Source organism: Oenanthe melanoleuca, unplaced genomic scaffold (assembly GCF_029582105.1).
Source record: "Oenanthe melanoleuca isolate GR-GAL-2019-014 unplaced genomic scaffold, OMel1.0 S227, whole genome shotgun sequence".
Classification (NCBI taxonomy): Eukaryota; Metazoa; Chordata; class Aves; order Passeriformes; family Muscicapidae; genus Oenanthe; species Oenanthe melanoleuca.
Genome location: NW_026612876.1, coordinates 6,021 through 19,016, shown reverse-complemented (window position 1 = coordinate 19,016; position 12,996 = coordinate 6,021). Strand labels below are relative to the sequence as shown.

Here is a 12,996-nt window from a genome sequence, read left to right as displayed (position 1 = left end):
GGCGGAGCAAAGCCCGTACCCTTCTCGCTTCGATTGGCTGAATCAGCTGTCAATTGGCTCCGCCTCCTCGCCTCTCCCTCTGGGTTTACAGAGCGGGGTGGAAAATGGTGCAGAGCCCCTCTCGCGATTTGATTGGTCAAGATGGAATGCCACTCAAATACAGACTCCGCCCCCGGCGGGACAGCTGACTGCTCAGCCCTGTGACAGGGACGGCGCTGACCTGGCGATTGGTCAACTCCGCCGAGTCCCTCCCACCCGTCCTGAATACCGCTCGTCTATTGGCTGCTGCCAATGTCCGTCAGGCGGCGGGCGGGGCGCTCGCTGTGTGTGTCCGCGGCGCGGCGGCCGGCGGCTGATGGCGGCCATGGGGCGGTGCGGCGGGGCCGGCCGGGCCCTGGGGCTGGCGGCAATGCTGGCAGCGGCCTGTGTCGCCGGTGGGTGAGCGGGAAAGGGCCGGGGGAGCCGGGAGGGGAGCGGGAGGGCCGCCTGGCGCTGCAGGGGGAGGTTGCGGGAAAGGGGCTGGGCCGCAGTGCTGAGGAAGGGGGAAGGTGCGGGGGGCTGTCTGTGTCTGTGGGTGCCGGGTTCAGGAGCCAGGGGTGGGAGCGGGGGCTGTCACTGTGCTGCAGCTCCCTGCCCCTCCTCCCATCCACCTCCAGAGACGGTGCTGGAACCCTTTTATCCTGTCCCTTTCAATCCAAGTGCTGGTTTATATTAAATTAAAAGTTTCTATCATTTTATTGTGCAAATTCGTTATATAAAATTATTCTTGTCATTACATCGCAAAATTATTAATTTTAGGTAATATATTGTATATTTTTACAATGCATATGTATATTTATATGTAATATGTTACTTTATTGGATTAATTTATACTGTACACAGATTATATTAAAATCTAATTCTATAAGCTGAGAATAGGTTACCCAGGGAGGTGATGGAGTCACCACCCCTAAGGTGTTTAAGAAGGGTTTCGATCTGCCGCTGGGTGATCTGGTTTAGTAATTTTGGGATTACAGTGGCAGTGCTGGGTTGATGGTTGGACTTGATGGTCTTAGAGGTCTCTTCCAGCTCTGATTCTGTGATAGACACACATAATATTGTTATTTTGTAAAAATTTTCACATTTTGCTGAGCTGTTTCTGTGGTCGCTGTAGCCTTTCTGTTACCATCTGTGAGTCAGGCTTGTGATGGTTCTTCTAGGCCCTTTAAATATTACTCATTCAATGTTTCTTAGCTCACCAGGTTCACAGAGGATTTTGAGAACCTGAGGTACAACTTTGGCAGGGCAGGAATTACATTAACTTTTCCTTAGGCAATTAGAGGAAATCTGCTGATGTTCCCAGCTTCAAATTTAGTGTTAATCGTTGTAATCTTGAACAAGTCTAATGAGGGAAATTCAGTTGGGAAGGGTTAATACTCTGATTTTATCCACCTAAGCAATCCTCTCCTATGTAAGCCAGTTTGTCCCAAATAATGTGACTGTGTAACAGCCTTGTGGAGAGCAGCATGTGAAATCCTATGTGTTTGTAGCCATTTTGGAAGTTCTTACTTAAAGAAGTTGGTCTGGGAATGTGGGTTGATCCACCATTAAAATTGGTATCAGGCCACCCAAGGAATACATCAATTTAAATAAATTCTTGAATCTACTGCATGAATATCACTTGGTTTGGCCTCTTTCCTTCCGTTTGCCCCCTTCCCCAGCCTATGTCTCAGAACTTTGTCCTTTGGTGTGTTTATCATAACATAACTCAGATTTACTGTCAACAGTTATATACATGATCATGAGCCAGGCTTTGGAACAGCATCTTCAAGGTCACATTAGTTAAATTAATATTAGGGAAGTTTTTAGCTGCACAATAAATCAGTTTACTAATGCATTGTTTTTGTAAATAACCTTTAGATTTGTAGATGCCCTGGAAAACTACTGTATATTACTGCTTGGATTGGTAACCAATTTTCAGTGATCATAGGAATAAATACTTATATTTTCTTTAGACAGTTACATTATTAATGTAATTTTGAGGTATGCAGTCAGATTAATTGTATAATTAGAACTTGAACATACAAGCCTGCAAATAGTTATTACTCTATTACTTGATTTTCTTGTATCAAATCAGTTTTCTAGTGACAACCTAGAAATCATTGGGAATATATGCCTGAAACTTTTCATAGTGCATATTACTGGGTATATACACCAAATAAGTTTTAAAATTTATTTAGATAAATTTTGGTGTACACAGTATTGCAGCTGTGACTTCAAGATAGGAAGTCAGGTTGAAATAAGCCCTTCTCTTACTTCTGTGGAGTCCTTTCTAACTTTATTATGCAGTACGTTTCTATAATTATAAAACAGTTTAGAAATATGCTTTTAGTTAACTTTGCTATTCAAGGTAATGGGGAAGAGAGTGAAGGGGCATCCCAGATGAGTGAAAATCCAGTGTTGCAGATTGTGGCTCCACACAATCAGCTCAGGTCCTGTGCTGTAAGTAAGGCAAGTATGACAAACATCTCCTGGTGTCATGAGATGGAGGAGGCAGAGCAGGGACGCCAGAGCTGTTCTGCAGGAGCTGGGCTGTCCTGGCAGTGCCTGGTTTAAGCCAGCACTGACAGATTCCACTGGACTTCCTGGCTCTGGCTGTTGTCTGCATGAGCAGAGGTGTTGTGCCAAACAGTCCTGGAAGCAAACAGAGCTATATTGGTGCTTTGTGAGCTTTACAGGATTTTGGAGTCAGCCTGGCTCCACTGAGAGTTAACTTTACTAAGATTTACTTGTAGCTTGTTACACAGAGCTGTGCTGTTGTTTGAATAATTGTCCTGCTTTTGTTAATATGGATCTGTTCATTCTTAGTTATTGCTGTATAAAAACCTTATTTTGTATTCCAAAATGATCAGCTCTCATTCCTGGCTTTCCATAAACATGATAAGCATGGGAGGGAGGGAGGAAGAAGGAAGGAAAGCTCAAATATGGCCTTTCCTTGTTATGCAAAGATTGCATGAGCTCTGACAGCTTTTTGTGTCTGTTTTTAGGTGTGTGTGGTGGTGAATTCAGTATCCTACGATCACCTCAGTCGGTTGTTTTCCGAGATGGAAATTGGCCCATTCCGGGCGAGCGGATCCCAGATGTTGCTGCACTGACCATGGGCTTTTCTGTTGAAGAAGTATGTTCCAGGTCTTGGTTGTGAAAGGCCTCTAAAGCTACAGACCTGCTCACTCAAGATGCAGATCTTCCTGTCATGTGCTGGAATATATAAAATACTGCCCTGTTTGTCTTGAGGAATGAATGACTTGACAGAGGTGGTTCCCAAGATAGAGCTGTGTGGGTCATATGAGCAGCCAGAGGCTGTGCTATCTGGCTAATCTGAGTCACCAGCTGTAGAAGGAAGCCTGCAGAGGCTTTCCAGTGCTGTTCCTCAGTTTCTCTGAGACCCAGCTGTGTGCTGTATCCCCTCCATCCATGGACACAAACTGACAATCTGTGGAACCATTGTCACTTCTTGCACACAAACTCTCAGTAGGGCTCTGCTCCTGAGTAATCTGAATATTGAGAAATGGCTTGGCAAGGCAGGCTTTTTGTCAGGTCAGCAAGCCTGTCTGCTGAGCAGAGTTAGAACAAGGATGTTGGTTACTTAGGAAATAATCCAAAACCTTGGAAACATGATTTGTGGTAGTGTTTCTCCACATTAAGTACTTGAGTACAACTTTAGCAATGTTTAAAGTGGGGTGTGTGAGCAGGAGCCCTTGAGTTGATTCCACCTTGCCTACTGAATTTTTTTGCTGGGTTTCAGCAGGGATGAGTGGCTGTTGAAGCAGTAGATCAAAGTGTAATAGCCAGATATCTGGCAGTGTCTGTGCAGCCAGATACTGAAATCTGCAGGCTGAGGCATTCACAGTGCTGGTGAGGACAGATATCATCTAGAGAAGAGGTCTGGTAAAGCTGATTTGAATGCAAGGCTGCTTAGCCTGTGTTTTGGAATATGAAAACGCCTTGCTGTCAATTAATTCTGCTTTTTTTTTTTTTTTTATCAAACTAGTAACAAACTTGTGTGAATAGTGTGACTAAGGAGTAAATGTTGATTATTTTAGCAGAAAAAACCATATATTGAATGGTATTGTGTGTGTTCATATAAAGACACCCAGAAAAACAGTGGAGTTTGGCCTATTGTGTCTATTTGGCATCCTCGTCATCCAGAGATATGTCATGGTTATGATGGAAGAAAGTATTCCAGTGCTCACTCTGTGCCTTTGCCACAGCTTGGGATTCATTTGTTGTGATGGGTCTGTAGCATCCTTTAGAAATAGCTCTCTGTTACTATTAATTCCAATCCTAGAAGCAGGCAGGGAAGGAAGTGTTTGAATAATTATTCAGTTCAGCCTGGAACTGAGAGTTCCTGAAAGCTGTCCCTGAGGCACAGATCACTGTGTGGGCAGCTTCCAGCCCTGGTAAGGAGAGTTCTGCAGGGCCCAGACACTTGTTTTGCAGCTCACATAAAAGCTGAAGTCTAGAACATAAACTGACCCATGCAGCAAGGCCACTGTAGAGAATTTGGAATTCTTTGTGCATTACATTGGGAATTCACAGAGAGAGTCATTTAATATTCTTCCTTTGTTAAAGGAAGACAAACCCCATTTTTGTCCCTGATGATGCTTTAAAGGGTTTTTCCTTTGTTTCTGTGAGGTGATACAAATCATAAATCTAAAATGCAATTAAATTGGGTTTCAAAAAAAAAAAAAAGACAGTTATGTCAATTTACACAAATTACACATCTGTTTGCCTTTATTCCAGACAGATGAATTTGTGTTTTGTGCCTGAATAAACCAGTCAGGTGGCCTCCACTGTGCTCTTACTGATTTGTAATTGTAGTAAGCTACTAAGAAATATTTTTATATTTCTGTGCAAATTTGTACATTTAAGTTTAGTTGCCTGTTGTTGTGATTGACACATCCTTCTCTTCCCCTTCCTTTCCACCCTGTTTCTGTCTTGTACTGAAAATATCAAGATGTTAGTGTGTTTTTTAAGTTCAGCCTTCACTTACTAAATACAGACTAAAGTATTTATAATTTGATTATGGGAAATAACTCCTTATGTATCCATTATATATAATGTTTTCTTAGTATAGACTTTGCTATGAAATTACTGGCATCTTTTAAACTAACAGTTCCTTCATGGTTGACTGGCATTACTGAGGATGAAAGCAGTGTAGTATTAACTTACTTTCCTATGAAATTTCCAATAGGCTATCCTGCACAGAGGCATTAACAAGATAATAAGTTATTTTGCTTTAATAGTGAGAAGCACTCTTCTCTTTGCTTGTGAAATACAACTTTTTTTTGCTCTTTTGTACTAGGACCTCCCCTGGCCTGGTCTGGGCGTGGGCGATCTGTTTCACAGGCCACAAGCCACTGTGCTGGTGACAGTGAAGGGCGTGGACAAGTTGCCTGTGAAAGGGTTTTCTTACCCCATTGAGAATGTGAGTATCCACATTTGGAACTTTCACATGGTTCCTGGGACTTCTATGGTCTAATGACAAGTACATGATTCTCTACTGTAGTCCCCGGTGTTCACTTATTTCCTACTTCACTTGAAGTTTGCATGGCCCCTAAACTGTTGGAGCAATAGTCTAGTCAGGATTCTGTACAAGGTAGGAGGCCCTTGAGATCCCCCAGGGCTTCCTGTGTTGAGTTCAGTTCAACATGCTTTGTTTGACCAAAGCATGTTTTCCTTGGAAGACAGCTAATATTAATGTTTATACCAATCCAATTCTTTAAAAATCAGAATTGTTAAGTGTTTTGCTTCAGCTGAGTGTGTGATATCATTTTATATGGAGTTGATTTTTTGATGTACTGTATTGCCCTCTAAGTGGTCTTTTGAGTTTTCCTCAAGTACTTGACTGTGAAATACAGCACTTAGAGACACCATTCCATTATATTGTATCAGGAAGAAATCAACACACATTACATTTACCTATCACTGTCTGTCTTTGCTAAGGCTTCTCAGGCTTGTTACAGCAACAGAGAATCCTTTAGGTTGGAAGGGAACTCTGGATGCCCTGATCAAGCAGGATCAGCCAGAGCAGGCTGACCAGCACTATGTTCAGACAGGATATGAGCAGCTCCACAAATGGAGACTCCGTGACCTCTGGGCAATCTGTGCCAGTATTTTACCACCCTTGGAGTAAAAAACTTTGTTCTTAAGTTAAAATTTCCTGGATTTAAATCTGTGCCACTGCCTTTTCTGTCATAGGACACTTTAAGCAGTGAATGGAAATGTGCCATTCTGCATCTTTTTTTAATAAAACCCTCAAGTAAGTTTTTAAAAAAACTAACCGTTCTATTAGCTTGACAGTAATGGCACTACACCATGCTAGCATTTCTTCTATTTTTAGTAGGTTTTTTTATATGTCTGGTTTTGTTTCAGCAGTTAGTCTTTCTGCTGGTATATTTTCACCCATCAGTTTTTTGTGGTTCATAACTTTCCATTTGCAGTAAAGTTGTTTACCTTTTGCATTGCTTCTAAATTTGTTGGTCTTGTTTTACTGATAAACAAGGCTATACTCTAAGCCTAAATAATCCTTTTAATTCACAGTCATGGTCCCTTGGAGTTCTTAAGAATATATTGTGTCTGCCACATAAATAAAAATGTCTGTTCATAGATAGACAGGTGATGCTTTGCTTTGCACATAGGAACCTTTTACTTATTATCACTTTGGAAATGTGCATACCCTTTGCTTTTCTTTTTTAGTTAAGATCAGTACTGTTTAACCAAAAAATCTGACTAGACTTTGTCTTCCAGGCTGTTCCTTTCAGTCTGGACAATGTTGCAAATGCCATCCATACTCTTTTCTCTGAGGAGACACCCGTGGTGTTGCAGCTGGCCCCCAGTGAGGAAGTGAGTATTGCTTCACTCCTGGTTTCACACGTCCCAGATAGTGAAACCTCTTTCCACTTGTGTGGCTGGAGCAAACCCAGCTGATACCATTAAATTCTGGATGGGAGAATGCCAGCATGATTGTTGTCAGTGACTGGAGAAAGTGAGCAGAGGCTGTGCTATCAGTAACCAGTGGCTGTTCCTGCAGAGGGTATACATGGTGGGCAAGGCCAACGCTGTGTTTGAGGATCTCTCTGTCACCCTGCGCCAGCTGCGGAACCGCCTGTTCCAGGACAGCTCCATCCTCAGCTCCCTCCCTCTCAACTCCCTCAGCAGGAACAACGAGGTAAAGCACATTCATCAGTGGGAACTTCTGTGGGGTTTTTTTCCTAATATTCCTAGTTAGGTTGTGCTTTTCTCCTGTTCCACATTTTCTTCCCTCTTTCTTTGCCTAAGAGCCCACTCCTGATTTTTTTCTAACTGAATTAACTGAGTTCAAACATTTTTCTTTCTAAGTAACTTTATTGAAAGAGTTATTTTCTTCTAGCCTGTTCTGACTGTTACAAAATACTTGCAACAAAACGAGGTGTTTGGGTTTCGTCAAAGGAAATACCTGTCTCTGCCTCTTCCCTCAGGTTGACTTGCTTTTTCTGTCAGAACTTCAAGTCCTACATGATATTGCAAGCCTGGTAAGGTGTTTTGATACATTTTCCCCTGTCTTCTCACAAACTTCAGAGATCTTTAAAGATAGAGAAGCCACAGCCAGGATACTTGGCAACCAGCAATACGTGTTCTAGTGTGTCATCAGCTGGTTCCATCAGTTTAAATAATGCATTCTATTTGTGTCAGCCCCATTACTGCAATTGTGAATGGGAACCTTAATCATCATTGGTTTGTGTTGTGTTTGGTCAGAACAAGGGGAATTCTGAAATATTCAATACTTTCTTTGGTGTCTAATTGGAGAAGTATAATGGTAGGTAAGAGCATGTTCTTTGCCCTGACCTGCATTTTACTTCAAAATACCACTTAATGTGAAAAGACTGGAGTGACTTTTGTGCCATGAGTAGTGATGGTGGTAGAAATGCTCTAATGGAGGGGTGAGCTTTTCATTCTGAGGGTCTTTTTACTGAGAAGCTGCTGTCTTGTTGCTGTGGTTTAGAGTTGTTTTAGTGAGTCAGTGGTGTGTAGTATTTTTGTTACATTTTGGTTTGGTTATTTTTCTGTGTGTCCTTTAAGCTGCAGCCCTTAACTACTGAAGTGAAAGAAAGAGTAGTGGAAAAACACAAAAATTCACATTGGGTAAAGGGCTAGTGGAGAGAAATGGGGCTCCTGAGAAAATGAGGTAGAACAACTTGGTTTTGTTTTGCAGGCTATAATTGCTGCAGTTTAAGTAGTTGGGAAGATGGGATTAAATTCCTTATTTTCAGAGACTGTTGTCTTGTGCAGACAAATATCAGTGCTACCTCTTCTCACCTGCAGAAATGCAAGAATTTTTGGGATAATTTGGATTGTATTGGTTGGATTTTCTGACTATTGGATTATATCAAATAAATTACTTTTGTGCATGGATAACACAAGGTAGAAGTTGCAACCTACTGAGCTTTGCCAGGCCAGCTTAAAACAAGAAAATTATAGTATCTAAGTCTTGTAGTTATGTGGTTTTTGTTGTCCCTGAGTTTTATTTTCATGGTAGTTAAAGAACAAGGATTCTGATGTCAATAAGAATTTTATTTCTTTTTAGCACAGCTCTCTATTACGTGTATCTAACCTCATGTTAGAAACAGATGCTACATAATGATCATCTGCTTTCTTCTGTAGAATTAAAAAAACAATTATGGGCGTCTTCTAGTTAAGTTGGCAAGAATTCCATTTCCTAATTGTGGAATATGACTATAAAAAGTGAGGCTGGATTAATCCAAGTAACTTGATTTTGTGCAACATGTTTTTAAAATAACCTGTGTATGAATTAACTTCTTTTTGTCCTCAATGTTGTGCCAAAGCTGTCTCGACACAAGCACTTAGCCAAAGATCACTCTCCAGACCTTTATTCCCTGGAACTGTCTGGTTTGGAAGAGGTTGGAAAACGATATGGGGAGGACTCTCAGCAATTCAAGGATGCTTCTCAGATTCTTGTAGACTCTTTGCAAAAGGTATACTGTCTACTTAATGAACAAAATTCATGGTAATACTAAGAAAATAATTTTTATTTTGACTACAAAGTGGTGAGATATAACTTCATTAGTGCTGGCTTGCCTCATGCTTGTTTTTGTTGTTTGGTTTTTAAAATGCTGTTGTTTAATTATAAATTGAATGTTACAATTTGCCTCTCTGGAAAGTGTTGGCATGATTCTACAATGTGTTTAGATATTTTGAATAAACGAGTAGGGGTGTATTGAAACCTTATATCAACATTACTTGATATGTTTGTTTTTCTTAAACAAACACCTTGCATTTGAAAGAACCAGAATGTCTCATAAAAAGAGGCTCTTGGAAATGTGGAAATATCTTTATCCCAAGGTGCAGTGGTTAGTTTACCTTTGCCCACAAAGCTATGTAGATGTAAATTTCTACGAGTTTAAAATAACTGCTGTTCATCCATCAGTGTGCTCAAGAAAGGAATTCTTCAGCAGATCTTACGTAATCATTAGTTAAATTTTTATTACGATGAGTCACTTTTGAGAGTTTCCAAAGTGTGATGAAAAAAATTCAAAACCATTAATTTTTTAGGCCAAATACTTGTTGTCTTTAAGCATTGCTCTTTGGCCTCTTTGACCTTAAGCAAATGTATTTAAATAGTAGACATATTAGCATTTGGACCAGATTAAAATATCAGGTTCATAATTTCCCAGTGGGAGTTAGAGAACCTAAATATTTTGTTGGAACTCACAGACACATAATTAGGAAGTGAGTTGACCTTTTGTAAAAGGGATAGAAGAAGAGTAAGTTTCAGCCCAGAAAGTAGGCATGAGCCACAGTCCGCTGAGCATGATTGGGGGTTTGAAAAAGACCTTGTGAACCAGGGGAAGGTTGACACTTAGTGAAATTCTAAAATAGAACAAACTTCTATTGCTTTCCATAATTATTCCTGAAGCTGACATCTTTTGACGTCCTGCTAACAAAACTCTGCTTAATTCCTGGCTACAGTCTAGGCTTTTAATTAAACCACCTTTTCTTTTCCAGTTTGCAGATGAGATGTTTAATCTGTATGGTGGGAATGCAGTAGTAGAAGTGGTGGCTGTGAAGGAGTTTAACTCTCCCCTCTCAAGGAAGACTCGCTCCATTCTCCAGGCTTCACAGGTAGTAGAGTCACATTTTTTTTCATCTCATTTATTGAAAGTGATCCAAAGTGTATTGGTTCACCTGAGTCTAACTTTTTTTAAGGACTAAAATATTGGCTATGCTGTAGATGTGGGTGCAGCTTACTTACTTGTCTTGATTCTTCACTTTGTCGATCACTAACTTCACTTGAGGAGGACTCTGGAGGTCATCCAATCCAACCTACTGCTCAAACCAGAACTAATTTAGGAGCTGGATCAAGTTGCTCAGGTTCTTGTCGAGCAGAGTTCTTGAAAAGTCCATCCCTAGAAGTCCCACAGCCTCTCTTGCTCCAAAGTATTAACCACTTCCATGATGAAAACTTTTTCCCTTATGCCTTGTTAGGATTTGCCTTTCTGTGTTGTCTCCCCAGTGCATGCAAGTGCTGCCTCCCAGCTGTGGGAAAACATGTTTTCTTTGGCTGGACTCCAGACACAGTCCTGGATGCAGTTGTCTTGTGTCATTCCAGAGGCACTGCTGGCTCCTATTCCCTCTGTCTGCCAGGACCTCCAGTCCCTCTTTGCTGCTTCCCAGCTGCTCAGTCCCCAGCCTGTGCTGTCACCTGGGTTGCTCTGCCCCAGGTTCAGGACTTTGGATTTCATTTTCCTGTCACCTTCTTTTGGATTCCACTGATGCCACTCACATAATCACTTTTTTGCTTTCTGTGCCCTTGCATCAGATTTGTCTAGACGAAAGTGCATCTCTTATTTAGGTTGCTCAGACTTTGGATGGAGTTAAGATGTTTGGTGTGCTCTTTTTAAAGTAATAAATATTTTCTTTTTTGCAGAGTAAAAAAGAAAATCCATATAACCTTGCCTATCCATATAACTACGACTACTCTGTAATCTTCAACATTGTTCTGTGGATGATGATAGGTCTTGCTTTAGCTGTGATAGTTATCTCCTACAACCTCTGGAACATGGATCCTGGCTATGACAGCATTATTTATAGGATGACAAATCAGAAGATAAGAATGGATTGAACTGCACCGTGTTTCAGCACAGGAAGATGATGGAGAGCAAGGTCTCCTTTAGCCTAAGTGGAAAACAAATGTTCTGACATGGTTAATTGTGGAAGTTTTTTAAAGGTGCATTTATTTCTAAGTACTTTTTCCCCCTTTCAAGACTATTTTAAATGTTAGTAGTAGCACCAGATGGGATTTAGAAGTTGAAATCTGCTTGTTTAAAAAAAACAAAACAACACTCCTTGGGGTAATTGCTATTAAAGTGACATCATTACATTTTTTTTATCTTGTAACATGATTTTTTTGAAATGCCCTGTACTGCCTGTGCCTGTGCAAACCAGATAAACTGAAATTATGGTAGCAACATGTTTGAAACTTTTACATTGGAAGATCAAAAATTATAGCTAAATTGTTGTGTTGTATATTATGAACCTGTATTATGAAGCTGTAAATGTTTGGTGTAAATATTTATAATGGTTATATGTAACTTCAGAGAGGAAAGTAAATATTCTTCAGTAAAATACTAAATACAGAATCAGCCTAGGACTCCAGTAGCACAAACGGCATTTTGATCTCATGTTGATGGCTCAGAGGTGAGCTGTACAGAAGCATCACCCCAGACCTTTAATGGTTGGGAGGTGAATAACACTGGTGTGGCTGGTCTGTGCAGTGCAGTCTGTAAATCCTGAAGTAGCACCAGTCTGGTCATGGTCTAATGTCATGTACAGTTGAAAGTTCCTGATGCTTCATGTCCCTTCCACTTGTGTTGATGTTATTATTATTAAAAAAATCTTTATCTTTTGGTGATAAGAGTGGACCAACACTTATTATAGTATAAGGATTATAGTCCTGCTTCAACCATTCAATAAAACAAAGAACAGTTGTTCTGGAGTGCATTTATTCCTTGTGGCTTTGTAGATGTGGCTACTTCTGTTTAGGATTTGTTCAGCTGACCAGGGCAGGTATGGCAGCATCTGATGTGTGACAGTGGTCCTAAGCCTGCAGCAGTTTAAAATGTTATTCAGAAGAAAGATTATCTTGTGTGGATTTTCCTGAACCAAAGAGTGAGTGTAGTTAAAACAAGTGGTTTATCTCTGGCTAGGGTCTTTTTTAGAACTACCTCCTTAGAAACTCATTTATTCTTGTGATAAAAGGAGATCTTCCCTACTTACAGCAGCGTGAATGGAAACTACTTTTTTTACCATTTTGCCCTCTAATGTGCTAAACTTTCTCTGCTGTTAGGAGATAATTGTTCTACTTCCAGAAAAGATGTTCTCACTGAATTAGTCTCATTTACTGGGAATGTCTGAGTTGGGGGCATTGAAGTTGTTCCTGTCTTTGAGATTGTGGACCGTGATTTAGATTGAAATGAGCAAATTGCAGGTTTGCCTGAGTCCAAGAAATACAGTTCAGTATATGTTGCAATCACTTGAAATTACTTTTAATGACATTTAAAGTTAATCTGGATGATTGATACCAGTAGCTGGAAAGGAAGAATTGCACTGGCAGCTTCTCTGACAGGAATGTAATTATTGAACATTCTGTAACACCATGACAGAGTAGTCGAGGGAAGGCTCTCAGCCAGGTGTGAGAAGTAGGACACAGTGATTATGTCAATGATTATAATTAGATTTATTGCTAGTACAGTATCTAGATATTCCCAGTGCAGTATCTAAATAACAATTCTATCATCTCAAACAGTGGGTTCAGAGGTTTAGATTAGCAGTCCACTTCAGATACTGGTACAGAGTTTTACAGGAGCTGGTTATTTAAAGGGACTGTGTAATTAATGGTAAGTATTTAGCAGTTGTATTTTAGTCAGTGTGAAGTTGGCAGTGTGGAATTTTTTTAAA

General features: G+C 40.4%; 1 protein-coding gene across 1 annotated transcript; it reads left to right on the top strand.

The window, feature by feature from the left end:
* Positions 1-290: 290 nt before the first annotated feature.
* On the top strand, positions 291-12,026 carry ATP6AP2 (ATPase H+ transporting accessory protein 2). The gene is made up of 9 exons (XM_056516042.1): positions 291-434; positions 3,027-3,157; positions 5,345-5,467; positions 6,790-6,885; positions 7,073-7,210; positions 7,500-7,553; positions 8,865-9,014; positions 10,045-10,161; positions 10,967-12,026. Exons 1-9 carry the CDS (start codon positions 356-358, stop codon positions 11,159-11,161), a joined length of 1,083 nt encoding a protein of 360 aa, XP_056372017.1. The 5' UTR covers positions 291-355; the 3' UTR covers positions 11,162-12,026.
* Positions 12,027-12,996: the final 970 nt, after the last annotated feature.